The sequence below is a fragment of the Leucopleurus acutus genome (genome assembly GCF_964270905.1).
Source record: "Leucopleurus acutus genome assembly, chromosome: 8".
NCBI classification, from domain to species: Eukaryota; Metazoa; Chordata; class Mammalia; order Artiodactyla; family Delphinidae; genus Leucopleurus; species Leucopleurus acutus.
Window position 1 is genome coordinate 14,595,921 of NC_139151.1, and position 26,810 is coordinate 14,622,730.

Below are 26,810 nucleotides of genomic sequence, written 5' to 3' on the forward strand. Positions count from 1 at the left end.
GTCTACTAGGAAAGAGAGATGAATAAAGTGAATAAAGAGATGTTCAGTGCATAATGAATGTGGGTGGATACAATGAAGAGGGGACCCAGTAGAGAGAGAGAGAGAGAGAGGGAGAGGGAGAGGGAGAGGGAGAGGGAGAGGGAGAGGGAGAGGGAGAGGGAGAGAGAGAGAGAGGGAGAGAGAGAGAGAGGGAGAGAGAGAGAGAGGGAGGGAGAGAGAGTGTGAGTGAGTGTTGGGGGTTGGGGGGAGTCAACTCCCACTGCTTCCAATCAGCGTAGATAGGAGGGTAGGTTTGTCAAACCTCTCCCCAGCCTGAGATGGTGTTAGCCCGTCTCCTCCCCAGTCCTCGGGAATGGGGTGGAGAGTGGCATAGAAGCCCCCTCCCCGCCCCCGGGCCAACCTGCCTCCCGCTAGCCGGCCGGGCGCCTTACCGAGTCAGACCACTGGGAGGCTGGGGGAGCCGGGTTGGGCGAGGAGGCGAGCGAGATGGGGGAGCTCTTATTTTGACAGGGGCCTCTCCGGGCTCTGGTATGAAGGCAGAAGGAGGCAGCCAGAGAGCCCCGATGCTTATTCAGGCTGGGGAGCGGAGCCGAGTGGAGGGGCGAGCGAGGCTCCGGCAGCGCAGGGGACCCCGGGGAGGCGGCGGCGAACGGCGGAGCCAGTGGCCGGACATGCCCCGGACTCGGGGCCGCTGCACCACCGCCGCTGCCCGGAGCCAGCCGGCCGGACGCCCGCACGCCTGGGTCCCCCGGCGCCGCGCCGCCCGGGGACTGCAACCCGGACCCTCGGCGTCCGACCAACAATAAGCGCCCAGACAGCCCCCTCCCCGCCCCGCGCCCGCCGTCCCCGCGGGCCTCGGGAAAAGTGAAAGGAGGAGGCGAAGGAAGGAAGGAAGGAAGGAAGGAAGGGAGGAGGAGCAGGAGCCGGAGCCGTGAGGTTCGGGGCTGAGACCCCAGCCCTGAGCCCAGGGCCGGGCGGGTGTGCGCGCTCTCCCGCCGCTGCCCGGCGCCCAAGACCATGCTCCGCGGTTGGAAAGCAGGAACCCAGGCGCCCAGCGACCCCCGGATACCCACTCCCGGGCCGGGCTGGTATTGAGATCAAGGCGTCCAGGATCAAAAGATCACCACCTGCCCGCCCTCCTCCTCACCTCCAACTGGCGAGCAGGAGGACCCCAATCCACCCACCGGCCCTGACCTGGTCATGGCGTCCAACTCCGGCCTGGCGTGAGGACCCCCGACCCGCGCGAGGTGAGGGGAGGGCTGGGGCCGAGGGCGAAAGTCATGCCAGGCCAGCAGAAGCGTGAGGAGGGAGATCCAGTTCGAATTGGGGAGGGGGAACACAATCTGATTGTCTCTGGCCCTCTGGCACGCACCCCCAGGCTGTTTAAGGGGTCGGGGACGCCCCCAGGATTAGTGGAGGCCACTCTTGGGCCCCCAATCAGGTTGGCAGCCCCAGCGCACAGAGGGGAGGGCTTAGGGGCAGCCAGGGGACCCTGCCACCCTAGCACAGAGAACAAGGCCGGCCTTGGGCCAGCTGGAGCAGCAACTCTGCCCTGGGGGCTTCTGGGAGATGTAGTCCCCCTCACAGGCTCACCAACCCCTTGGGTCTCAGCACCCCAGCACTCCTCTCCTGGCTTATAGGAGCTTCCATAAGGAGGTGCGTGGGGACTGGAGATTGCTGGGGGTCACCCTCTGCCCCCAAGCACTGCCTAGGAGCAGCGGGGGCTGTGACTGGAGGAGTCTCCCCTGCCTAGGATTCTTAGTGATGTGGGCTTGGCAGGGGGTGGGGGGGTGGGGGGGCAGTCACACAGTTCCTTGGAGGTGTCTCTGCCTTGCTAAGCGGAGACAGCCCCTGCCTTGGTCTGGGGGAGCTCCTGGGGGAGGAATGTGAGGAAGAGAGGGGAGGCTCAGGGCTTCTTGCTTGGCTGGACTATGCCCTGTCCCAGGGCTGCTGGAATTTGGTTTCAGGGGACACCGAGGTCTACTCTCCCCTTCTGCCTCTTGGGAGCTGAGGAGAGTGTCCCTTACAGTCTGGGAGTCTGGAGGGTGTCCCTCTGGAGCAGTGAAGCCAGGATTGGCTTCTGTCTGTCCAGCTTCCTTCCTTCCGGGTTTTTCTGACACCCCCTCCTCCCTCCTCCTTCTGTCTGTCTGCTGCTTGGGGTGTGGGTCTGTGTCTGTGTCTGGGGGCCTCTGCTACAGGGAGGAAAAGTGTTGCTCTGGGAGAGGTGAGCTGGGCATGTGACTGAGTCCCGGGAAAGGGGCTTGGAGGCCCCCTTGATCTTTGGCCTTGGTTTCCTGTTTTACCTAGGAAAGCTGTCTTCGCACAGTATCTGCTGTAACCCTACTGATTGATGCCTCTGGGCAGCTCTCTGAATGAGACCCGCAGGGTGGGTGGGCTTCCACTCCCCTTGCTCTCCTCCCTCCTCAGCCTCTCCAAGGTGCAGCTACTTTTTCTGGGCTGGGGCTGCCTGGCTTGTCTGCTGCCCCCCAGCACTAGCTTGGCTGCCTTCTCTGGGTCAGGACCATGATTTCATGGCCCCAGGGGAAGAGCATGTTCAGGCCCTGTCTTTCTGGTATCAGCTCTGAGGTGCCTGCTGATAGGAGCTTCAGGACAGGATGAGAATGGGAGAGAAAGGAAGGTAAGGGAATTGGGGTGGGGGTGGGGTTCTGGGATCAGGACGGAAGGTGCTGCCCTCCCTCAGCTGATCAGGCTCCGTGGCCTTGGAGAACCAGGCCTGGAAGCTCACCCTTCTGGCCACTTGCCTCTGGAGGTGTTCTGCTTACCTGTGTTGCTTCTGATTGGGGTGGGGCAGGGGTTAATGCTGGAAGGGGTGCTCCTGAAGGGGAGAATACCTATATAACCTTGGATCCAGTGTGACTCTTGTGCTCGGGGTAGCAGGGGCCTCACGCTAGAGATGGTTTCTGGAGGTCCGTATGGAGGCTCCAAGTCTCTAATTACTGAGGTTGAGGGTCCAGGTGGGAAGAGATTACAGAGTCCTGGAGAAGGATTAGTGTTGGTGGTCCACAATCGATCACAGCAGTGGTAATGTGCGACCTAGTGAACTTGCTTATTGAGTCTGTGTTGGGCACCCGTGATTCCCTTTGGGTAGTGTCTGCCTCCCAACTTTTGGGTATTTCAGTTAAGCAGGAGCCCTGGGCCGTAGACTCAACTTCCATGAAGAGGCAGGGCAATAGCCTTCTGGGCAGAGGCCTAGTGGGTGGCAGTGTCGACTCAGCAAGGGCTGGAATGCCTGGCACCTGCTTTAGATTAAAGGAGATGCCTGCAAAGGGGGCTGCCTGCCTGTAGGGGGAGGGGCCGGGATGGAGCTGCGTGGAGCCCAGGAGTGGGGTGGAAGGAAAGGAGCAGGGTTGCAGGCAGCAGCAGCTCTGGCAGGAGTGGAGGGAGCCAGCAGTCCCCCAGCTCAGCAGCCCCTCCTCCAGGGAGTCCAAGACAGGAGCTGGGGGCCGCCACACTGCCTCTGGCGCCGCCGGCTGAAGTTCTGTCCCAGTGCCCTGGGGGGGCAGCTGCGGGGAGCCAGGGTGTCTGAGTGTCCAGTCTGCCCAGGACTGGAGGAGGCCTGCAAGGAGGTAGGGGGCACTTTGGGGTCCTTTTTGGGCTGATGCCATGTTTACTTTTCTGGGGGCTCCTTGGTTGCTGGTAGTGAGGCACTCCAAGAGCCTGGGCACCCAGGGGTGACGGGGAAACGGCATCCTTTCCCTGTGCCAGGAACGCTGGGCACTGCTTGCTTGCTGACCTCGGGGGAGGGGGCAGAGGGGATGGCACCGTGGGAAAGTGGGCAGCCGTGGGAGCCAAGCGGGTACAGGCTGGGTGCCGCGGGCAGGGAGCCTCTGCCAGGCCTGCTCTCCCTGGGGTGGGGCTGGCTGTTCCAGGGACTGGCTCAACCTGTTGAGCACCTGGCTGCTCTAGCTTGGCATCTGTGCCCCTGCCTGCCAGCCCCACCAGCTGCCCACCTGTAAGCCACACTGTGGGGGCTGCCCCCAGGGATCTGGGGCGAGGAGACTCTGACTGGCCAAGGGGCCAGGATGAAGCTGGTAGAGGCACCTCCAGGGGCGCTAAGTTTCCCCAGGTCCCACCCTCTAACTACCAGAGCTTGGGCTGGAGCCAGCTGGAGGGCCAGGTAGCCAGAGGCTAGGAGCTGAGGGGCAAGGGGAAGAAAACTGCAGCACTAGAGGTGCCGCACGTCACTTGGATGGGCCTCCCTGAAGGCAGCCTGGAGTTAAGGCCTGGCATTTCCTCTGCTGGGTGCCAGGGCCAGGCCTCCAGAGCCCCACCCCCAGCCTGGCTTGACCTCCCCTCCCTGGGAGAGAGCTGCCAACTTTCCCTGGAGGTTGGGGGAGGGGCAGTAAGGGCATCCTGGTGCCCTGGGAGGAGAGGGGTGACTTCCTGGATGTGGGGGTCTGTTGTAGTGCCTCAGCCTCCCGAAGAGCTCCCCTCTCTGGAAACCTAGGTAGGAAGCTCTGGCTTCCCAGGGAGATGTCCCCCACCCTGCCGTGAGTGTGGGTGGTCCTGGGTCCCCTGGAAGGCCCTTGCTGTCCTCCCACACCCTCTGACCCCTAGCTTTAGGCCTGCCTTGGGACTCTGCTAGCTGGCGGGGAAGGGGAGCCAGCTGCCGCTCTGTAGGGGGGAAGGTGGCCACCACCACCCACCCACGGGTCGGGGAAGGGCCCAGGTAGGTTCCTTCGCCTTCTTTCTTCTCTAGTCAGTGGCTAAAGTGGAGACCTCTCCTTCTCTGCCTCCTTTCCACCCCAGGCCCTCCCTGCTTGGCCCTGGGCCACCTGCCCCTCCTAACCTTGGTGTCTAGCCTAGTCCCCATGCCCAGGGGCTGGGATGCCCTCTGTCCAAGTCCCTCTTCCAATGGGCTGGTGGCCCTGCGCTGGCCTGTCTTCCCCCTCCCCTTCACTCTCCACCCTCCAGCCTCAACTGAGAATGGCCCTGAATCCAGCATTTCCAGCATTTCGAAACCAGGATTGTTTTGAAATCCCTGAGTACTTCTCCACCCCACTGCTCTGACTCCCCTCCTCCCCACTAGCCCAGAATTTAGTCCTCTAATCTGACTTCATGCTGTGCATTGCGTGTGTGTGTGTGTGTGTGTGTGTGTGTGTGTGTGTGTGTGTGTGTGTGTGTGTGTGAGAGAGAGAGAGAGAGAGTTTGTGTGCTAGCACATGGCCATGTGCATACTACTCTGTGTCAGTAGTTCTGTGTGACTGGCTGATGTCATTTGTGTTTCCCGAGCTCTCTTTGGCCTTCTCTGAGTATGGGAGCCTCTATGGGTCTTAAGGAGTCATTTTTGGGGAGTTTGGGTTATTTTAAAGAGGTATCCTGGGTGTGTGTCTTTGGGGGTTGTGTCTGTTTCTCTCTCAGGTACACGTCTGGGAGTATCTGAGAAGTATGTGTGCTCGGGATTGTGTCTCTGATGCACGTGCGTGTGTGCGTATGTGCGCACACTCAGTGCGCTCCGCTTCTGTTGCCGCCTCTATCCTCCTCCCTCAGAACATGTCTGGGGTGCGTAGCCACAGGTCTCCCCATAGCTCCCTGGGACATGGAGTCCTCTGTCCTTTGATAGGGAGGTTTCTTGGAGTGAGGCCAAGGCTTCTGGCAGTTCTGTGGTCCTTGGAGAGAAATTGTGCAGTGGGGAGACTTTGGGATAAACTGTCCCCAAGGCTGGGCTCTCTTCCTCTGCCCTTCACGGACACCCGGCACCTTAAGGGATCCCAATACTCCCAGTCCATCCTCTTCTTGTCCTAGTGATATCGTGGGGGCTGTCACAGGGCAGCCCAGTGCTCTCCAGAAAGGGCTGGGGAAAGGGAGTTAACCATCTACCCTTGGGGTCACTTGCTTCATTGGGGACAAGAAACAGCCAGCGACATCAGACCTGGGAGCTTAGTGGCTAAAGTTCAGAAAAGCTGACTTTGCTAGCTAGGGGCAGACAGCAAAACAAGACAAGACACTCATATTTCCAGCCTGAGCAGAAGACAGAGGGGCCTGGAACGCTGGGGCGGGGGTGGGTGGTGATGTGCCACCCCAGAAATATGAAGCGTTGGATGCAAGGCCGGCTACCATTGTAGCCTTGACCCTGGGAAGTCCTTCTTGATGTCTGACCTTAATCGTGTTTTACAGGAGGGGGGTGGGGATTGCTAAGGGGAGCTTTCTTTCTTTTTTTGCCAAAGCAAGAGTTGTGTTAGTAGAGTTATGTCTGCGTGGGATGCGGGCCCTTGGAATCCCTGATGCCTCGCTATGACTCAGTTTCCCATCCTGGGATCTCAGGCTATAATTGAATACTTGAAGCACTTGTAGCAAATCAGTGAAGAAGAGGGTTGGGGCAGGGGCTGTTTGTCGGAGTCAAGGGCCTATGGAGACAGCAGCATGTGGGGGGCAGAGAGAAAAGTTGTCTGTTTATAAAGCCCCTTCCCATGGTCTCTGGTCCCAGGACTCAGTGGGAGGAAGGGGGGTAGAGGCACAGGTTGGCACAGTGCTCAGGGGCCCAGGGGGGCCTTGGCAAGGAATTTTTAGTTTGTTTCTCAATCTCTGTCTCTGAGACACGCGCGCACACATCACTGCAGACACCTTCAGGAGATGAGCCCAGGAAAGTCACCCAGGTGGTGGCAGGGCGGGGCCGTACCAGATGGGGCCACATGGTACCGTGTTCTGGCAGACACCCTGTGCTTGCCCCCTAGAACTGGAAGTTGAGCCCAGCGGGACCTTCCCCAGCTCCCCTGTCATGTGCCTGGGAGCACCACAGGCTGGAGAGGGTTAAGTCTGGTTGGCAGGGACACCCCCCCACCCAGTGCAGTGAGAGAGAGGGAGGGGTGGTTAGCAGCTTGCTCTAGTTGGCGTCTCTCCCAGAATTCTTCGGAAAAGAACTCCCCTTTGACCCCCAGTACAAACTGAGCCCAGCCACCAGCCTCCCTCCCGCCTGCCTGTGGGAGCTTCACCCAGCCCCCTCCTACTGAACTGCTAAGCCTGATTCTCTCACCCTAGGCCCTCCCAGCCAAGCCCGGTCCCCAGGGGCATCTTCAGGGGACAAGAGAGACCACATGGGGACACAGGACCCACACCATTCTTCTCCTTGACACAGGATAACCCCGGGGTGGCTGGTGCTGGAAGCTGGGGTCCTCAGGCCTCCCCATCCATCCCTCCACCCGGGTCCTCAGGCCAGGCCGTGGGAGTCCTCCCCCCTCTCCCTGTGGGCTGAGCTCTGAGGGAGCTCTAAGGCATCTCCAGCGCCTTCTCCTTTCCTGCTTGCAGGGGAGGGAGGGGGAGCTGTGCGGTGGGGCCGCTGGGTCAGGCCTGGCTCCCAGCCAATCCACAGAAGTCGTGGAGGGGGGGTGGTGTCCAAGTAGCTCAGGGACTTCCTGGAGCTGCAGGCCCGTCTGTGTGTACAAGCTTAGTGGTGTGCGTGCTGGGGGTGGGGCTGGGGCTCTGGGAGGAGCAGGGGTAGAGATTGCTGGCCTGGGGCTTCTAGCTGTGACCCTCTCTCCACAGGGAGCCCCAGCCCAGATCACACCCTTGAGCCTGAGCCCGACACGCATTATCCTGAGGTGAGAGGTCTGTGTGCTTATGTGTGTCCTCACAGCCTCCTCGCTCAGCTCTGTCTGCCTCTGCCGTTGCCTCTTGCTTGGCTTTTTGTCTCGGGTGCCCTCCTCCTGGCTCTCTGCCCCCACTTCTCCTTTCATTCTCCTCCCCCCGGAGGAGAGGGTGCTGACTGCCTACAACCTGGAACCCGGTAGGGGATGGGGGCGGGGCCGGGGCAGGAAGGGTTAAAGCGCCACAGCTGCTGCTCCAGTGAAAGTACCAGCCGGGGTGGGTGGTGGGGAGCCCCAGCCTGGTCACCCCTGGAGGGCAAGGTACGGTTTCCTTCCCGGGCGTCCCAAGTTCTTGCTCCCCTTCGCCTGCTGGCTTTGGCCTCAGCTGGCTGAGTCAAAGCCAGGGAGGCTACCGGCCACAGTAATGTGGTTTCTGCCCTGGCCCCTAGACACACACACACACACACGCACACACACGCACACACACGCACACACAGAGGCACACACGCTTTCTCCCTACTGCCACCCCCACCCCCTCCCTCCCTCCCTCCCTCCCTCCCCCCCCCCTTCCTTACTTAGCAACAACTCCCTGAATTCACAACAAACACGCCTGCCTGTAGGCTCCTGGTCTGACTAGGGAAAGCTGGAGAAAGCGGAGGACTGCGAGGAGGCCCTTCTCCTAGACTGTCCCCAGGAGGGAGGGGCTTCGAGTCCCCCCACCCTCCCTGCTGGAGGCCACCACCCCTCAGGGACACAGAGGAAGTGGTCCTGCTCCCAACTCAGGCAATGAAAAAAGTGGGGGGCAGTGCCAGGTGTGGCTGAGCAGGTGCGGGGTGGGGGGGGCAGGGCTGGGACTCCACTCGTCACTAGTGAGTCCCACTTGACCTTTGACCCCCACCTGCGGAGACTCTTCCTGCCTCTGGGCCTCTCAGCAGGGGCCTGTGCTGTTGTCATGGTAACTTGCCTTGCTCCTTCCCCAGACTCTTAGGGACCAGGATGGGTGACGATGTAACAGATTGCGGGTAGATGGGGCTGGGGTGGCCCAAGAACTCTGCTCTCAGAACCCCAGTGGGCCAGGCACCTGTGTTGAGGGGGTGGGGAGTGGTGGCCTCTCTTTGATCTCTTCCCTGGGCAGGAACTGTGGCCTCTAGCTAGGACCTGGTGTGCATTGGGGTTGGAGGGAGTATGGAATGAGGGGGTGAGGCACCATTCTTTCATCATAGCACACAGGACTGCTACCAGGGTGAACATGTATTGTGAAATGGTTAATAGCCCAGCTGCTGCAGTGTCTGAGTTCAAATCCTGACTCTTCTAATTTTGGACTGTGTGCCTCAGGCAAATTACTCAACTTCCCTGGGCCTCAGTTTTCTTATCTGTAAAGTGGGAATAACAAGAGAACTTTCTTGTAGAGTACTAAATTAGAGGATTAAATTAAATAATGCACGTGAAGCCTTCAGGACAGCTTGATGTTACAGAGTAAATGCTCAATAAACATTAGAGATCCTCCTCGTTATTATTAGTCACAGCTCTTCATAGGAACTCATGGTCCCCCCGGGGGCTTTAGCAGGGGAAGAATTGATGGGGGTGGGGAGAGTATGGACGGTGGGGAAGAGACAGCCTTTCCAACACTTCAGACTCCTAGATTCTAATACCCATCCAGACCCACCTTCTTGCTGCCTCAGTTTCCCCACTGAGGGGAAACTAACATCTTGGTTTCAAGTTTGCCCAATAGCCATGCGCCTGGAGAGGGGTCTGAGGTCTTAGGGCCTGTCTCCCTCCACATCTCCCAGCACTTCTCAGGGCTGAGCCCTCCCTCCCCCATGCTATTAGCTCAGATCAGCTTCAACACCCCTCCTACCATCCCATCCCCTGATGCTCTGTTCCTTCACCAGGCTGAACAGCCATTAAGACACTCTGTTCTTAAATGGCTTAGATGGCCACCTCCTCTCTTTCCTGGCCTAAGGGGTCAGGGACCTTCTTCAGGGAGAAAAGTAGCAGTGTGGGGCTGTTATATGGATGGCAGCTGTTAGGCCTGCCTTGGGGCCCAGGGTCCACTGGATTCCCTGTACCCTGCCTGGGCATCTTCTCTGAGCGTGGCAGGGCAGTGCCCAGGCCTGTGATATGTATAGAAGCCCAGATGGGCATGCCTGGCACCTGCTGCACACAGATGGGCAGAAGCCCATCCTGAAGCCCAGAGGAGGGGTGGGGTCATATCAGCATCCAGAGGACACCCCCAGAATCCTTTCCTCTGCGGCGTGGGTGAGTGTGGGCAGGGCTGGGTAAAGTTCTGTTTCAACCCTGTGTGCCCTGGGGCAGGCCAGGGGAGAATGCTGAGTGACTCTGGGTGAGCAAGGCTCTGAAAGGCCCCGGGATGAGAGTCGGATGATGGAGGGGCTAAGGCTTGGGAACTTCTGGGTGAGGAGCCCAGCACTGGGCAGCAGGGATGGTGTGCCCACAAAGAGGGAAGCTCTGCAGATAAGTGGTTTGGTCTTCTGGGAAGTGCGTGTCCAAATCTCTGGAGAAAGTGGATTCAGATATGGCAGAGTGCCTGGGATACCAGGGCTCTTGGGTACCTTCTCTGGCCTGGTACCAAGGTGGGTGGGCTGGAGCCCCTGGGTCTACTGACCACCTCCTTCTGGGAACAGAGGGAACACCTCCCTTCCATGGGCCTGGGAGTGAGGGCTCCGTGTTGGCCTGGGCCATGCCTCACTGCTGGGCTGGCCATGCCGCTTTTGCCCAGCCCCTGGGGCCTGTTCCTTGGGCAGGCTGGGGCTATTTTTGGGATCGGGCTGGGGCTCTGGGGCTGGTTTCAGATGTTCCAATGTGAACAGGAGAAAATGGGAACAGATGGCTGGAGGGTTCCAATCAGCAGGTCCTGCTGGGAGCAGGTTATTTTTAGGGCCTTGTTAACCCTTTGGGGGCTGTGGAGCCACCCTGAGAGGGACAGCCCTCTCTAGTTGAGAAGAGCACAGGTCTTCTCTCTGGACCTCTACTTTCAGAACTGCTTGTCCCAGTTGCTCTTCTTTTCCTCTCAGACCCTCCACTCTTTAAAGAGGCCCAGGGCAAGAAAGTAGGCTCCAGCTTCCTCCCAGCCCAGACCCTGCACGGAGACTGCCAAGGAGTAGGTCGGGGAGGGGGTGGCTGGTGGAGGGGATGGGACTTGGGCCACTGTTGAAAGGAAACTCCCCTTTGCTTTTCTCCTGGGCTTTTGAGACAGCCCTGAGGCTAAGAGAGTGGATAACTGCTCTCTGGGTTCATGCTCTGGGTTTGAGTGTATGTCGATAAACCCAGTCATGCCCAGGGGAGTGCTAGCTGAGGGAGCTGGCCTCTGTGAGGACAGAGAAAAAGCCAAGTTTTTGTACTTGATACCCCTGGGATGATGCCCATGGGCCCCGATCCCTTGGATACTCAAGAGCAAATATCTCGAGAGTGCCCATCTTCACCAAATGCCCACGGATTTGGGTGCCATGTAGGGTGTAAAGAAGGGGACATCATGGCCAGAGGTGGTTTGTTGAGGGCCGAGTATGTCACAGGCATTCTGTTGGATGGTTTCACTATTGGTATCTCACTCGATGTATTGATCCTCATTTTGCAGATGAGGAAACTGAGGCTCAGAGGGCTGAAGGGATGGACAAGGTCCCGTCGCTCAGAAGGGGTGGGATGTGATTGGCATCCTTGTTGGCCTGACTGCAAACCCGGTTCTCATTCCACTGCATCACTCACACTGCCAGTGTCCCAGCCCCAGAGGGCGAGGCTGACAGGACTGGGCCTCCTCAGGGAGCAGGTCTATGCAATGAGTGTAGGAACGGAGGCCTGGGGTCAGGGGACCCTGCCTGTCACTGCTCTCACAATCCCTTAAGCCCTTCTTGCCTGAGGGTGCCAGGACTGACACCAGAAACCCCATTTGGCCTTCCTGTCTTCCCTGCGGGAGGATCACAGGCATACATCCTGTCTCATCAGCCCCCACCCCCACCCGTCCTGGCCCACATGCCCCTGCTTCCTGTAGGGTCACAGCAGTCTGGATGTCAATGTGGGCAGAGCCCGAGGGCCCTCCAGCTGCTGCTGGTGCCAAGAGTTTGGGCCAGGCCTTTGAGGTGAGGGCTGGGAGGATGCCTCTGACGCTGGCAGTACCTGGGGGAGAGAGCAGAGCGGGCAGGCGGGCTCTGGGTGAGGTCCCGCGCCCCATGGTGCACTGCCTGTGCCAGCAGTCTGCCCGCACTCGCAACTCCCACAATGGCCCCATTGTTCCCAGCCGCCAGGCAGTCAGGCAGTTTGGAGGAGGTTCCTGGGCCACCCCTAATCCCCCCCCCCCCAAAAAAAGGGCCAGATTAACCCCTTGGAGGATAGAGGCCAGGTGAGGGCCCACAGGGAGCTACCCTGCTCACTCCTCCCTTCTGGGAATCCAGGCTTGGGACGCCACCTCCCAACACGTGTACCCAGCGACAGGGCATCTGGGGAGATCGGGGTTTCCCACAGGGTGGGGAGTAGCACCTAGACCCTCTCCCACCCCCAGGGTGGTGTAGGTGCCAGGGGGCAGGAAGTGCCAGTGGGGTGGCAGGCGGAGACCAGATATATTTGGGCCGGTGGGGCTAATTCCAGTCACTGCTGCCTGCCCTGCTGGCTCCTGAGCTCCTTTCCTTCCTGTGAAACCAGAGCTGGGCTGGGCCTAGCTCAGGATTTCGGTGGATTTAAAGAGGCAGCACCACCCCTGCCAGCCTGGCTTCCTCTCCCCTTCCCGAGGTAGGGTCTGGGGCGGAGAGAGGACAGGAGGGCTGCTTGTTCCTCCCTTGCCCCGGGCTACCCCTAGCCCTTGCCCCTGCAGGGGCACCAGGCTTTTGGCACTCCCTTCTCCCAGAGCTTTGGGTGGGTGGGGTGGGCGGGGGTGGGCTGTGGTTTCCTGTGTTGGCTGTTTGTGCCTGGCCCAGAGTGCCCGCTGCCTGCCTGGGCTTCCTGCCCTGTCTTGTTTCCTTGTGCCCCCCCTCCCCTCCCCCTCCCCCTCCCCCCGGGGAAGGCAGCAGCCAGAGATTGGGCAGTAGCATTTGGGGGCACCCTACTGCCAGGCCGTGACTGCTTCCCAAGGCCTGGCCACTTGGGCACTGGCTACGGGAGCCAAGTGAGGTGACCTCCGGCTTGTCTAGGCAATGCCACTTAGTCTGGTGGTTTCCAGAAGGGCAGAATCCCCACCAGAAGCACCCTGTTCCAAGACCCCAGACTGCAAGGTCTGGGGCCAGGAGTTTCCATGTCCCAGCAGGGTTAGGGTTGCCTTGACATCACCCTGGGGCTGCAGGTGGGGTAGGGCTGGAAACTCCCAGACAAAATGGTTGATTTGCATGGTCTCCTTTGGCAGGAGGTGGGCGGAAGTGGGGAGAGCTGCTAGGAACCAGGGTGAGGGGAAGGCCCCCCAAGCCTGGAAGTCCCCACGCAGAGGGTGCCAGAGCAACACCTTGGTTCTTGAGCAGATTTCCTGCTGGGCTCTGAATCCTTGACCTCCCCACCCGGCTGAGTCACCACCTCAGGAAGAGGAAGTGACCTGGGTGGTAGAGGAGAGCTTCTAGGGACCAAGGAGTCCTGACACCCAAGAGAAAGGGGACTTGGGACCTTGTTGTCTTGAGTGCTGCCTCTCCCTGAGTCAGTGGCTGAGGACCCCACCACCAATACTCCCAGCAGGTTCCTGTTCTTTCAGCTACCGCAGGGTCCTAGCTGCCCATTTCCTCTCTAGACGTGTCTGCCCACTGCGTGTGGAAGCATGGACCCTCCAAGCGTGTTCTCACTGCCTCTTTGGGATGGTTCCGAGCTGGGCAATAAGACTGGTGGGCTGGCTGGTGAACCAAGGAGAGGCTCCCAAGGTGGGGGCAGCTGGAAATAGGCAGGTTGCCCCGTCGAAGCCTTCCTGGTCTCCCTCTCCCAGCTGAGGTCAGGCGCACTTTAACCCTTAGGTCACTGCCCCCCACCCTCCACCCCGCACCCCACGTTGCACCAGGAGGGCAATATCTCAGGCAGGCTTCGTCTCAGCAGCCTCCTGGGCTCCATTCTCATAGGTCTGCCCCTGGCCTCTTCACTCAGGTGACTGGCACCTGCTCCCTGTTTGTGAGCACATGTCACTGCTCCCCACCCTACCCCCTAAGAGGCAACCACAGCACTGTGTTCCCAGAGCTCCATCCCTGTCCTTTCACCCATCTCGGGGGCTCCTGGCCTGGTGCCAGGAAGCCCCTTCACTGTTGGTTTAAAAACTGCACCCACCAGGAATCAGTTCTCCTGCCTCCCATCCCCAAGGTTTTCCAGGTCTCTTCCGGGAACTGTGAGTGCTAGAGGAGGACGGGGATCTCTGGGATCTGGGGCAGACCCCTGAGGGGCAAAGGGGGGAGGTGTGAGATGGGAAAGTCCTGACTCATCTGTACTTGACTCAGCTCGTCCTGCTGCTGGGTGGGAGCGAGGGGGTGGAGTCCTAGAGGGGAGGGCAACTCCAAGATTCTTCTAGAGAGGAGGCTCGCCTGACAGGGTACCCTGGAGAAGACTAATTTTCTAACAGCCCCTTCCCAAATTATTAGATGTCCCGATATTTGAAGCTGTAAACAGAGGAAAGTGGGTGGCCTTTGCCCTGCCCCAACCCCGGGAGGCTGGGTCCGGTGACCTCCGGCGTGTGGGAAGCCCATCTGTCTGGTGCAGGCTCAGATGAGCTGTCATGACTTGAGGGGAGGACACTGCAGTGTAGAGGAAACACCAGGGGAATGGGGTCTTGGTGCTGCCATGTAACGGTCATGTGGCCCAGGGGCCTGTCACTTCCTTTTCCCCATCTCAGTTTCCTCACAGTGAAATGGGGATAATAATGCTGTTGTGGCAGATGATGGGTAGTTTTGAGGATCAGCAAGGTGGTGAAGGTGGAAGCCTGGGACCCAGGTCAGCCCCATAGGCCTGCCCCTAAGCCCAGGTGCCCTCCAGCTCTCCCCACCTCAGTCCCCCCAACCACCCCCCCACCGCACCCGAACCCGCGTGATGCAGGAGATGGGGGCTGGCAGCAGGCTGCTTCCCAGCCAGGCCCTGGACTTTGGAATCTTCCCCTGAGGAGCCTCCCTCCCTAGAGACCGAGCTGGGGTGGGGAAGGCCAATGTGCCCTGGGGTTAAGTTAGGGTTAGACTCCCACAGGGTCACTGGTGTGCCCCCCACCCCCAGGTCCCAGCCCAGCCTCCGGCAGCTCGGCAGGGAATGTGGGCAGGGAGTGGGCCGGTGTCTGGCTGGGCCTGTCACCGGGACAAAGCTTCTGGCCGAAGACGACTCCTCTCCCCCCACCCCTTTCTGGGATCTGCGCGGGGAGTGGGGGGGACAGGGCTGGGGGCGGTCGGGTGAGGCTTCTGTGTTTGTGTAAGTCTGTTTGTTGGTGTATCTATGGCCCCGTGTGTGTGTTTCTTTGTGACTACCGGGCTCAACTTTCTACGGCTCTCTTGTGGCCGGGCCTCAGTCTTTTCATCTGTTCAGTGAGTCGATGCGCTCCCTCTCTGCCCTCTGGCCGCCTCTGGAAACATGCCCTAGGCTGCTTCTGTGCTCCTGCTTCGGCCAGCGCCTCCCTCGCCCTCCCGCACACCTCCGCGGGCCGGCGTGAGCGCGCCTCTAGTTTCCTGGGCTCCGTGCGTGTCTTTGTCTCCCCGTCCATGTGTGAGCTGCGAGGGTGTGTGAGTCAGAGTTTGGGTGCTGGTGGGTCCCAGCGCCCCTGCCTGGCGGCGCCTAGCGCTGGACCGAACCTCGGCCCCGCCGTGGCGCGCGCCAGGCTCCTCGCCGCACTTGGCCGTGGGTCTGTCCGGGCGGCGCGTGCGGGGCCGGGAGAGGCACGCTGCAGTCCTGCCCGTCGCCCGCTCCCCAGCTCGCTGGCTCTCTCGCTCGCTCGCTCGCTCGCTCGGCCTCTCCGCTCTGGCTCTGCCGAAGGGGGCGGGGTGGGGTGCTGGGGCGGGGGGAGGGGAGGCTCCTGCATTCTTGCGGTCGGGGAGGAATCTGAGCCAGCGTTACTGGTCTCCAGAAGAGCCCAGCTGCAGCCCCGGGGCCCCGCCAGGCCTCTCGCTGCCCGCCCGGGCCTGCTGGGATGGGCACGGGCTAGGCCTCGAGCTGGGGGCGGGGCATCGCCCCTACCCGCGGCCCCCTTCCCGCCTGGGCGCCCAGGGGCAGGGCTCAGAGCTGGGGGCGGGGCGCCAGGGGGTCCCCCGCCCCCCGGGTGAGGGGCGTGCCTGGGGGCGGGAGTCCCCCCCACCCCCTGGGGCCTGACAGACCTCGCGGCCGCCCCAAGTGGGCACTTTTGCAACCCATCCTTTTAGTGAATTCTGCCCCTGTGGCCCGGGTGGGGGGGCCTTGCTAGAGACTGCAAGCTCCCTGAGGGTAAGGTGCGGGAGGAATGGGGATAGGAGCGGCCACTAGGATCCAGACCCCGACTAGTAATCCTTCCTTGCCATTCACACCCTACCCTACCCAGTTCCCTAGTCCCAGGGCTGTTGGGTCCTCCCGTCTCCCCTCCCCTTCTCACACCCCCTCCCCAAGTCACAAGTTTTCTCTTTGGGGCTTGTTGCTGCAGTCCCTGCTCCAGTACCGAGTACCTGGCTGGGCCCTGGGCACGCACAGGGGCCGTAGCCCCACTGTGTGTGGGAACCATGAGGATCCTGGCTAACAAGACAAGGTGTGTGGGTGTCGCGGAGGGCGGGATATGTGTGTGGAGTGAGGGGAAGGGAAGGGCCCAGTGGTGATGGGACTGAACTGTGCAGGCTTGGAGAGCGAGACCCCCTGAGTACTTGGCTTCCAGGCCACCGGCGGGCTAAAGGGGATTCAGAATGGGAAGGCCTGCCCCGAGGCAGGAGCCCACAGCTTTAGTGCCTGGGCCCAGGGGACAGAGGGGAATGGCAACCAGCTAAGCCTGCTGTTCTAGTCCCTTCCAGCCCTTTCCTCTTAAAAACGGTTTGAGCAGACCCCTGCCCACCCCACTGTCGGGTCCGATGGCGCCCTCTGGCCTCAGTCTAGCTGGGGGTGGGAGCTGGAGGGAGGGGCGGTGCCTGCCTCCCTCCCCTTCTCCAGGAGAAGCCGGCAGACAGGGCCAGGCGGCAGCAGCAGGACAGCAGAGCTGAAATAAATCTGAGCTGGTGTGGAATGAGGGGGGATAAATATCCTCTCCCGTGATGTGATCTTTCCAGCGGCTATTAATAGGTCTCCGGGGAGGGGGAGGCGGTGGGGGGAGCGGGCTGGAGCTTAAAGGGCCCGCAGCCTAGGCTGCAGGAATCCTTGGCTTCAGTCTGCTTTGCACACCAGTCCCCTCCCCATTTTTTTTCCTGCTCCTGCCTGCCGGCCAGGCATACTAGTAGACTCCCTTGAGGCATTCCCCTCCTGCTCTGGGGAGCTGTCTGGACCAGTGGGTACCACTCTCTGGTGTGCTTTTCCCCACTTCCCCAGGGGAATGGGGCTGGGGCAGGAGCAGTGACCCTCAGGTCCTGTGCCCCTTCCATGCTGGTGTAGGGACACATGGCAGTTGAGGTTGGGGACCTTGGAAGGAGTCTGAAGACAGCAAACCCTTGACAAGAGGATGCTTAAGTGTTGGCCAGGTGCTAGTGGAGGGGGGTTGCCATGGAGGCTTGCAGTCTGTTGGATGCCGGGGGCTGGGGGTGGGTTGGATTCTGCCAATGTGAGGCCCTGGTTTTTGTTTGAATTGTGGGGATTGGAGGGTGGAGGGGGTTGCCCCATCTTCACTGCCCAAGGTGGAGAGGGGAATCAGCCCTTCTCTGAGGAGCCATGGAGGGGGGTAGGGGATAGCTGGTGGTCTTAAGATGCCACTCAGCCCCCACCTCCCCTACCACTAGGTGAGGCAGGATGGGGCGATTAAAATCCAGGCATGCTACACCCCTAGCAGGATTAACTTTTCATGTCTCTTCCACCTTCTCCAGGTTACCCCACCCTAGGAGGAGAGAAGCTCCAGGGAGCCCGCCGCTGTCCCCCCGCGGCCACTGCCCCCCTGCCCCAGCCAAGCCAATGCACCCAGAAAATAAGTTGACCAATCATGGCAAGACAGGGAATGGCGGGGCCCAATCCCAGCACCAGAATGTGAACCAAGGACCCACCTGCAACCTGGGCTCGAAGGGCGTGGGGGCGGGGAACCATGGGGCCAAGGCCAACCAGATCTCACCTAGCAACTCAAGTCTGAAGAACCCCCAGGCAGGGGTGCCCCCTTTCAGCTCGCTCAAGGGCAAAGTGAAGAGGGAGCGGAGCGTGTCTGTGGACTCCGGAGAGCAGCGAGAGGCTGGGACACCGTCCCTGGATTCGGAGGCCAAAGGTATCCCATTTCCTGATCCCCAAGACCCCAGCATCTTCCACAGCCCTAGACTCACACTTGCTGGGAGACCATCCTTCTAGCCCCCTTGCCTAATGCTCAACCCCCACTCCTCTCCAGCATTTATGCCGGGGACACGTTTCTCTTACCCCCATTATACCCACCCATCTGGTCATTCTCTCAGGATTGGATGGAGATGTCTCATCCTTAGGTGCCACCCATGGAGGGGCCACACAGAGTGATGGGGCCTCTGGTCGGCCAGTCTCATGCCTCTCCTGCTTTCCCACCAGAGCCCCCAGAGCGGGAGAGGGAGGTGCTCTGGGGTGAGGAGCAGACCCTCACACTTCCCAGGAACCTCCTGGTATCCTGGCTGGTGGGAGCTATGGTGTAGGCACTGGGGCCTGGAGGAGTAGCAGCAGTTTCCCCCTCCCCCCCCCAGCCCTAATTAGAACCAGTTGTGGTTGGGGATTATGCTGGGCTTGGTGCTGGGTGGGGGAGGGGAGGCAGGCAGCAGGGCTGTAGAGAGAAATCAGAAACAAATGGTGTCGTGGTGGGGGCCAAGGGCTGGCAAAGTGCCCACCATGGCTGGGGCAGTGCCCCCTGGGGTGGGGCATCTGGGAGACGGGGCTTGGGAAGGATCCCGGGGTACTCACTCTGACCCCTGCCTGCCTGGGCAGAAGTGGCACCCCGGAGTAAGCGGCGTTGTGTGCTGGAGCGGAAGCAGCCATACAGTGGAGACGAATGGTGCTCAGGACCGGACAGCGAGGAGGATGACAAGCCCATTGGGGCCACCCACAGTGAGTGCCCATCATTGCCACGATGCTGTGGCCCCTGGTGCCCCCAGAGGATAGCTGCCCTAAGGGAACTTCCCTCTCCTCATCTAGGGCTTCAGAAGGCCCAGCCTGGGAAGAGGGAGCAAAGGGTCAGGAGCCCAGGCTCCTCCTCTCCCATCTCACATCTCTGACTCAGTCCCTCCCTGCACTGTGACAGCTCAGTTGCTGCCTTCCAGGTGCTCAGTGGCCCCCTCTGCCTGGGGACCAGGGTGGGGTAGGTTGAACCTCAGGTGGCCTCTCCTGGCCACATCTACACCTCCTCCCGTGAATTCCTGGCCTATGCTGCCACCTACTGGTTATTAGAGGGAGGGCGGTGAGGGTCCAGCATCACTGGGAGCTGGACAGCTGGCTCGGCTGCGCAAAGCTGTGCTAAGCCTGGGTGTGAGCTGACATTGCCTGTGTGTCTGGTGCCCTTCCCTACCCTCTAATTGACTCCTGGCAAGTGCCCGGAGCGCATCACCAGGACAAGGAGTGGGTGTGGGTGGACGCCCCCCCTCTCATTCTTGCATTGATCAGCATTTATTTGGGCCTGGCACTAGGGATGGGGGAGAAACGGACATACTCCTGCCCTTGGGAAGCCCATATGCATTGATTTGATGCTTTCCCTCCAAGCTTATGTCTGTGTGTGGGGAGAAACAACTTAATGCGTAAGAAACTAACCAGAGGATGTTAAATTGTGAACTTGTCGAAAACCAGACTGTAGAAAGAAGGAAGAAAAAAATACGCAGGATACTTTTTGCTACTTTGTTTTATTTAATCCTTATAACAGCCTTGTGAGGTAGGTGTTACTATGATGCAGAGGAGGAAACAGGCTCAGCAGATGTTTGTGGAAAGAGCAGATCATGTCCGTGGAGGTGGCGTATGGGATCAAATACGGAAGCCTCTGCAGCTGGCTGGCACTTTAAAGGTCATCTGGTCCCAGCCACCCCCCACCCCCACCCCAGGGGACTCACTGGTGGTCCACAAGCCCCTGGCCAAACCCTTCAGTGATAGATGGGGGTGGTCACTGCTTCCCAGGACAGACCCTCCTCAATTCACTTTTATAACACTAGACTGTACTGTTGTAGAAACATGAAAACACAGGGAAATCAAAGAAGAAATCGTTAACACCCCATACCCGATACCAAGGCAAGCACTTACCGTTTTAGTTACATTGCCATTAGATTCTCGAAGGGCTCTTGATGGCAGGGCAGTATAATGTAGAGGTTAAGAGCACAGACTCTGCAATCAGACTGCCTGGGTTTATATCCTGGGCCTTCCACTTATTATCTGTGTAAATTTGGGAAAGGGCCTCAGTTTCCTCATCTATAAAAATAATCTTTTTCTCTTAGCGTTGTTGTGAGGAGTCAATGAGTTGAGACATGTAGCACACTTAGAACAGTGTTAGCTTTTTTTTTTTCTGGCTGCAGTGGGTCTTTGTTGCTGCACGTGGGCTTTCTCTAGTTGAGGTGAGCAGGGGCTACTGTTCGCTGCGGTGCGTGGGCTTCTCATTGTGGTGGCTTCTCTTGTTGCGGAGCGTGGGCTCTAGGCTCATGGGCTTCAGTAGTTGTGGCTCGCGGGCTCTAGAGCACAGGCTCAGTAGTTGTGGTGCACGGGCTCAGTTGCTCCGCGGCATGTGGGATCTTCCCGGACCGGGGCTCGAACCCGTGTCCCCTGCATTGGCAGGCAGATTCTTAACCACTGCGCCACCAGGGAAGTCCCCAGTGTTTAGCTTTTATTGTTATCATTGTACTAGAAGTTATTTTATTGAAATAAAGCCTGCCTCTCTCCCCATAACTCATCCTCAGGAGTCCTAGTTCTGTGTATTGAATGTGTACCTTCCTCTTCCCCAGGGCAGCCCTCACACATTGAAATCAGCTCTCAAGTTCCCCTCCCCCCACAAACTTCTGGCTTTGTTATTCTATGTAAAACTGGAGAGACAGGGTCCAGAGCAGGGCCGTTAACGAGGTAGGAGTGTTAGAGAAGATTTCTTCAAGAAGAGGAGCCTGCCAGTGGGCCTGCGGGAAGGTGGCTGCTGCCCCAGCTCAAGGGAGACAACTTGGGGCAGTAGGTGCTCTCACTTACTGTCTGCAGGCCAGGCACTTGATGGTGGCAAAGTTCCACCCACTCGCTAGACCTATGAATGACCAAGCGTAGATCTTTTGTAGGCGAGGACTTACAGTCAGGGCTGTGACCATGGAACAAAACCTCGCTCGGTGCCGAGGATGGCCAGTCTACCCTGGCAGTGAACCCAGTATGTCAGGCTTTTGTAACTCTCTGTTTTCTAAACAGTTTTTTAGTTTGTGACATGGTTGTGAACTTGCTGTAAAAATAGATTTCTTTGACCAGCCCCTCCCCCTCCTGCAGGGCTGGAGTTAGTGTTTCCATTTTACAGATGAAGGAACTGAGGCTTAGAAGGAGGAAACATCTTGTTCATAGGTTGCAGAACAGTTAGTGGTAGGGCTAGAATGAAAACCATTCAGCGTTTGAATCATCAGCTGTACAAGCTCTTTGCCTTCTCCCCTCACCTGGCCAACGTGCATACACACGCACAGACCACGGCGAGGGGTCGGAGCAGGGCCACGCTCGGGGCTCTGCAGCCCCTGCCTGGTGCAGACCCTGGCTCTGCACTGCCTGGCTGTGTCACCTTGGGTGAGTAACGTCATCCCTCTGAGGCTGTCAAGTGGAGTATACGACAAGTGGAGTGTACGACAGCTTCCTCCCAGGGATGTGACGATTAGATGGAATCACATCCATAAGCATCCGTCAGGGTGCCAAGCATGCGGGAGCCTATTCATAAGGGTCACATTTTCCCTCTCCCTCCTCTCCACATGGTCTGCACAATTTCCATCCTTTTCAAAGGTCTAGGGCAAGTATAGAAACTAGACTAGTGAAAATGCCCGATTGGGGCCCCAGATGACCCTGTGGACACGAGCTATGAAGCAGTGAGCCTCTCTGTCCCTGGGCATCTCTGGGATCGTACGGTAGCGGCAGGGGGGTGGGCGGCTGTCCCCCCACTGGATCTCCTCTCTAAATCTGGGCCTCTTTCCCTCTCCTCTCCTGTGCAGATTGTAATGTAGCAGACCCAGCCATGGCGGCCCCACAGCTGGGTCCTGGCCAAGCCGCCCAACTGCCCCTCAGTGAGAGCAGCGCACCAGGCCCCCCGCATGGGCCCCCGCCAGGCCTCCGGCCCGACGCCCCCGGGGGTGGAGGCGGGGGTGTCCCGGGAAAGCCTCCCTCACAGTTTGTGTATGTCTTCACCACCCACCTGGCCAACACGTAAGTGCCTCAGCCCTTGTTTGCCTAGCACCCCTCAGCCTGGGGTTCTGAGTGAGTGCCTGCAGGGGGCCAGGGTTGGCTTGGGTTGGGCTGGGTGAGGTTGAGGGCTCCTTCCTGCCCGCCTCTCTGAGCTGTCTGTGCCCGACCCTCCTGTGTAGGGCTGCGGAGGCAGTGCTGCAGGGCCGGGCCGACTCCATCCTCGCCTACCACCAGCAGAACGTGCCCCGTGCCAAGCTGGACCAGGTGAGTGTGTCACCTGGCCTGGGCGTGGTGCTCTGTGAGCAGCGGATTGGCCAGTGCATCCCCTTACCTGTCATGTGCTCTGCCTTTGTCCTCTTGCAGACCCCCAAAGTGCCACCCACCCCAGAACCGCTACCCCTGAGCACGCCATCAACAGGCACCCCTCAGTCCCAGCCTCCTCCACTGCCGCCACCGCCACCCCCAGCCCCAGGCAGCGCCCCCCCTGCTCTGCCTTCCGAGGGGCCTCCTGAGGACACCAGTCAGGACCTGACACCCAACTCGGTGGGAGCTGCCAGCACGGGTGGTGGCACTGGGGGTACCCACCCTAATACCCCTACAGCTTCCACCGCCAACAACCCGCTGCCTCCTGGAGGAGAGCCCAGCAGCGCTCCCGGCCCTGCCCTGCTTGGGGAGGCCCCCACTGGCAATGGGCAGCGGAGCCTGGTGGGCTCAGAGGGCCTGTCCAAGGAGCAGCTGGAGCATCGGGAGCGCTCCCTCCAGACGCTGCGAGACATTGAACGGCTGCTGCTCCGCAGCGGGGAGACTGAGCCCTTCCTCAAGGGGCCCCCTGGAGGAGCGGGCGAGGGGGGACCACCAGCACAAGCCCCTCCCGCCCCCCAGCAGCCACCCACGGCCCCGACCAGCGGGCTGAAGAAGTACGAGGAGCCCTTGCAGTCCATGATTTCGCAGACACAGAGCCTCGGGGGCCCCCCGCTGGAGCATGAAGTGCCTGGGCACCCCCCGGGTGGGGACATGGGGCAGCAGATGAACATGATGATGCAGAGGCTGGGCCAGGACAGCTTGACACCTGAGCAGGTGGCCTGGCGCAAGCTGCAGGAAGAGTACTACGAGGAGAAACGGCGGAAGGAGGAGCAGATCGGGCTGCATGGGGGCCGCCCACTGCAGGACATGATGGGCATGGGGGGCATGATGGTGAGGGGACCACCGCCTCCCTACCACAGCAAGCCTGGCGATCAGTGGCCCCCCGGGATGGGAGCCCAGCTGCGGGGGCCCATGGATGTCCAAGATCCCATGCAGCTCCGGGGTGGACCACCCTTCCCCGGTCCCCGTTTCCCAGGCAACCAGATGCAACGGGTGTCTGGGTTTGGGGGCATACAGGGTATGCCCATGGAGGTGCCCATGAATGCCATGCAGAGGCCTGTGAGGCCGGGTATGGGCTGGACTGAAGACTTGCCCCCTATGGGGGGGCCTGGCAATTTTGCCCAGAACGCGGTGCCCTACCCAGGCGGGCAGGGTGAAGCCGAGCGATTTATGACCCCTCGGGTTCGTGAGGAGCTGCTGCGACACCAGCTGCTGGAGAAGCGGTCGATGGGCATGCAGCGCCCCCTGGGCATGGCCGGCAGCGGCATGGGGCAGGGCATGGAGGTGGAACGGATGATGCAGGCGCACCGGCAGATGGATCCGGCCATGTTTCCCGGGCAGATAGCTGGCGGCGAGGGCCTGGCGGGCACTCCCATGGGCATGGAGTTTGGTGGAGGTCGGGGCCTCCTGAGTCCCCCCATGGGGCAGTCTGGGCTGAGGGAGGTGGACCCACCCATGGGGCCAGGCAACCTCAACATGAACATGAATGTGAACATGAACATGAACATGAACCTGAATGTGCAGATGACCCCACAGCAGCAGATGCTGATGTCGCAGAAGATGCGGGGCCCCGGGGACATGATGGGGCCGCAGGGCCTCAGTCCCGAGGAGATGGCCCGGGTACGGGCCCAGAGCGGCAGCGGCATGATGGGCGGCCCGCAGAAGATGCTGATGCCCTCGCAGTTTCCCAGCCAGGGCCAGCAGGGGTTCTCTGGGGGCCAGGGACCCTACCAAGCCATGCCCCAGGAAATGGGCAATACTCAAGACATGTTCAGCCCCGACCAGAGCTCAATGCCCATGGCCAACGTGGGTACCACCCGGCTCAGCCACATGCCCCTGCCTCCTGCGTCCAATCCTTCCGGCTCTGTGCATTCAGCCCCAAACCGGGGGCTGGGCAGACGGCCTTCAGACCTCACCATCAGTATTAATCAGATGGGCTCGCCGGGCATGGGGCATCTGAAGTCGCCCACCCTTAGCCAGGTACACTCACCCCTGGTCACCTCGCCCTCCGCCAACCTCAAGTCACCCCAGACTCCCTCACAGATGGTGCCCTTGCCTTCGGCCAACCCTCCAGGACCTCTCAAGTCACCCCAGGTCCTCAGCTCCTCTCTCAGCGTCCGTTCGCCCACCGGCTCGCCCAGCAGGCTTAAGTCTCCCTCCATGGCGGTGCCTTCTCCAGGCTGGGTCGCCTCGCCCAAGACAGCCATGCCCAGCCCCGGAGTCCCCCAGAACAAGCAGCCGCCTCTGAACATGAACTCTTCCAGCACCCTGGGCAACGTGGAACAGAGTGAGTCAACGGGGCCGGGCAAGTGGGCTCTGGCCTCTGGCGCAGGGAGCCTCCCCGGTGGGGGTGTTCTTGCTGGGCCAGGGGAGTGAGTTAAGGCATCTGTGCCAGGGCCCAGGGGTAGACGGCTCTGCTCGAGGGGCAGACGCTGGCAGCTGTGTGTGCGCTTTCACAGGGAGCACAATGTTCATCTCCCAGGCATGTCAAGGGGGTCATATTGGGGATCTCCCCACTGCCTGGGGCCATGAGGCTGCAGGAACTTCTTGGAGACAGGTGGGCTGTAGTGACAGTGGGGGGCCTGTGTTGAGTGGGACGTCTGTGCCTGGAGGGGTCAGGTGGAGATTTGGGAGCTGACCTCTTCCTAAGCCCCCAGTGTGGGCAGCCAAATTCATCTTCCCCTCCCCAGTCACCCCCTGCTCTTTCTGTCTCCCCGCTTCTGTAGGTGCCCTCCCGCCTAGCGGCCCCCGGAGCAGCTCCTCAGCGCCTCCCGCCAACCCTCCCAGCGGCCTCATGAACCCCAGCCTGCCATTCACTTCCTCCCCAGACCCCACGCCTTCCCAGAACCCCCTGTCACTGATGATGTCCCAGATGTCCAAGTACGCCATGCCCAGCTCCACCCCGCTCTACCACAATGCCATCAAGACCATCGCCACCTCAGACGACGAGCTGCTGCCCGACCGGCCCCTGCTCCCCCCGCCACCACCACCGCAGGGCTCTGGGCCAGGTGCGGGGACAGGGAGGGGCCGCGGGGAGAAGAGCTGATGCAGGCACTGGGAGTGGGAAGAGCTGCCACGGCCAGCGGCTGCCCCTGCGGTCCTGCTGGCTTTTTTGTGCTTCCAAAGAGCCCTGGGCGTCGGGGCAGGGGGTGGGGGGGGTGTCCCAGGACACAGTTCCCATTCGTTGTCGCTCAGTGAAGCCAAGCCTGGAAAGCTGGAGTGGTCTTTCCACCTACTGATGTGTCCCTGGCCAGCTGGGCCAGAGCTTGGGCCTCTTGGCTTCTCACCTAAGTGCCTGGAGTCCCTTCCCTCACAGCTAGGGCAGGACAACGGTGAAAGCCCTCAGCCCTGGTACCAGCCTGGCTGGGGAGTGGGGAAGGACTGAGTTCTGCACCCTCCCCCAGCTGGGTGCACGCGGTTCCTGACCCCCGTTTCTCTTTCCCTGCAGGGATCAGCAATAACCAGCCCACCCAGATGCACCTGAACTCAGCCGCTGCCCAGAGCCCCATGGGCATGAACCTGCCAGGCCAGCAGCCCCTGTCCCATGACCCCCCGCCTCCCATGTTGCCCTCCCCCACCCCTCTGGGCTCCAACATTCCACTGCACCCCAATGCACAGGGGGCAGGAGGGCCCCCTCAGAACTCGACGATGATGGCTCCAGGGGGCCCAGACTCCCTGAATGCCCCCTGCGGCCCTGTGCCCAGCTCCTCCCAGATGCTGCCCTTCCCCCCTCGGCTGCAGCAGCCCCACGGTGCCATGGCCCCTAGTGGGGGCGGGGGCGGGGGACCCGGCCTGCAGCAGCACTACCCTTCAGGCATGGCCCTGCCCCCAGAGGACCTGCCCAGCCAGCCGCCAGGCCCCCTGCCCCCCCAGCAGCACCTGATGGGCAAAAGCATGGCCGGCCGCATGGGCGACGCATACCCCCCGGGCGTGCTCCCCGGGGTGGCGTCAGTGCTGAACGACCCTGAGCTGAGCGAGGTGATCCGGCCCACCCCGACGGGGATCCCCGAGTTCGACTTGTCCAGGATCATCCCCTCGGAGAAGCCAAGCAGCACCCTCCAGTACTTCCCCAAGAGCGAGAACCAGCCCCCCAAGGCCCAGCCCCCCAATCTGCATCTCATGAACCTGCAGAACATGATGGCGGAGCAGACCCCCTCCCGGCCCCCCAACCTCCCGGGCCAGCAGGGCGTCCAGCGGGGGCTCAACATGTCCATGTGCCACCCCGGACAGATGTCCTTGCTGGGCAGGACAGGTGTGCCCTCACAGCAGGGCATGGTGCCCCATGGCCTGCACCAGGGGGTCATGGCCCCTCCACAAGGCCTCATGACCCAGCAGAATTTCATGCTGATGAAGCAGCGGGGAGTGGGCGGTGAGGTCTACAGCCAGCCCCCCCACATGCTCCCCCCGCAGGGCTCTCTCATGGGCCCCCCGCCCCAGCAGAACCTCATGGTGTCCCACCCGCTGCGGCAGCGCAGTGTGTCTCTGGACAGCCAGATGGGCTACCTCCCAGCGCCGGGCGGCATGGCCAACCTGCCCTTCTAG

The 26,810-nt window shown here is 60.7% G+C and overlaps 1 protein-coding gene across 2 annotated transcripts; it reads left to right on the top strand.

The window, feature by feature from the left end:
• Positions 1 to 596: 596 nt before the first annotated feature.
• BCL9L (BCL9 like) lies at positions 597 to 26,810 on the top strand (the record flags this gene model as incomplete). 2 transcript variants are annotated; one of them, XM_082845465.1, is made up of 10 exons in its annotated part: positions 597 to 1,247; positions 7,504 to 7,559; positions 16,099 to 16,200; positions 17,453 to 17,838; positions 18,513 to 18,632; positions 21,716 to 21,926; positions 22,085 to 22,169; positions 22,269 to 24,555; positions 24,995 to 25,276; positions 25,717 to 26,810. In XM_082845465.1, the coding sequence occupies exons 3-10, from the start codon at positions 16,175 to 16,177 to the stop codon at positions 26,808 to 26,810; spliced, it is 4,491 nt and encodes a 1,496-aa protein (XP_082701591.1). In that variant the 5' UTR covers positions 597 to 1,247; positions 7,504 to 7,559; positions 16,099 to 16,174. The 2 variants fall into 2 exon arrangements, with proteins under 2 accessions (XP_082701591.1, XP_082701592.1); XM_082845466.1 differs by lacking the exon at positions 597 to 1,247 and adding an exon at positions 1,287 to 1,299.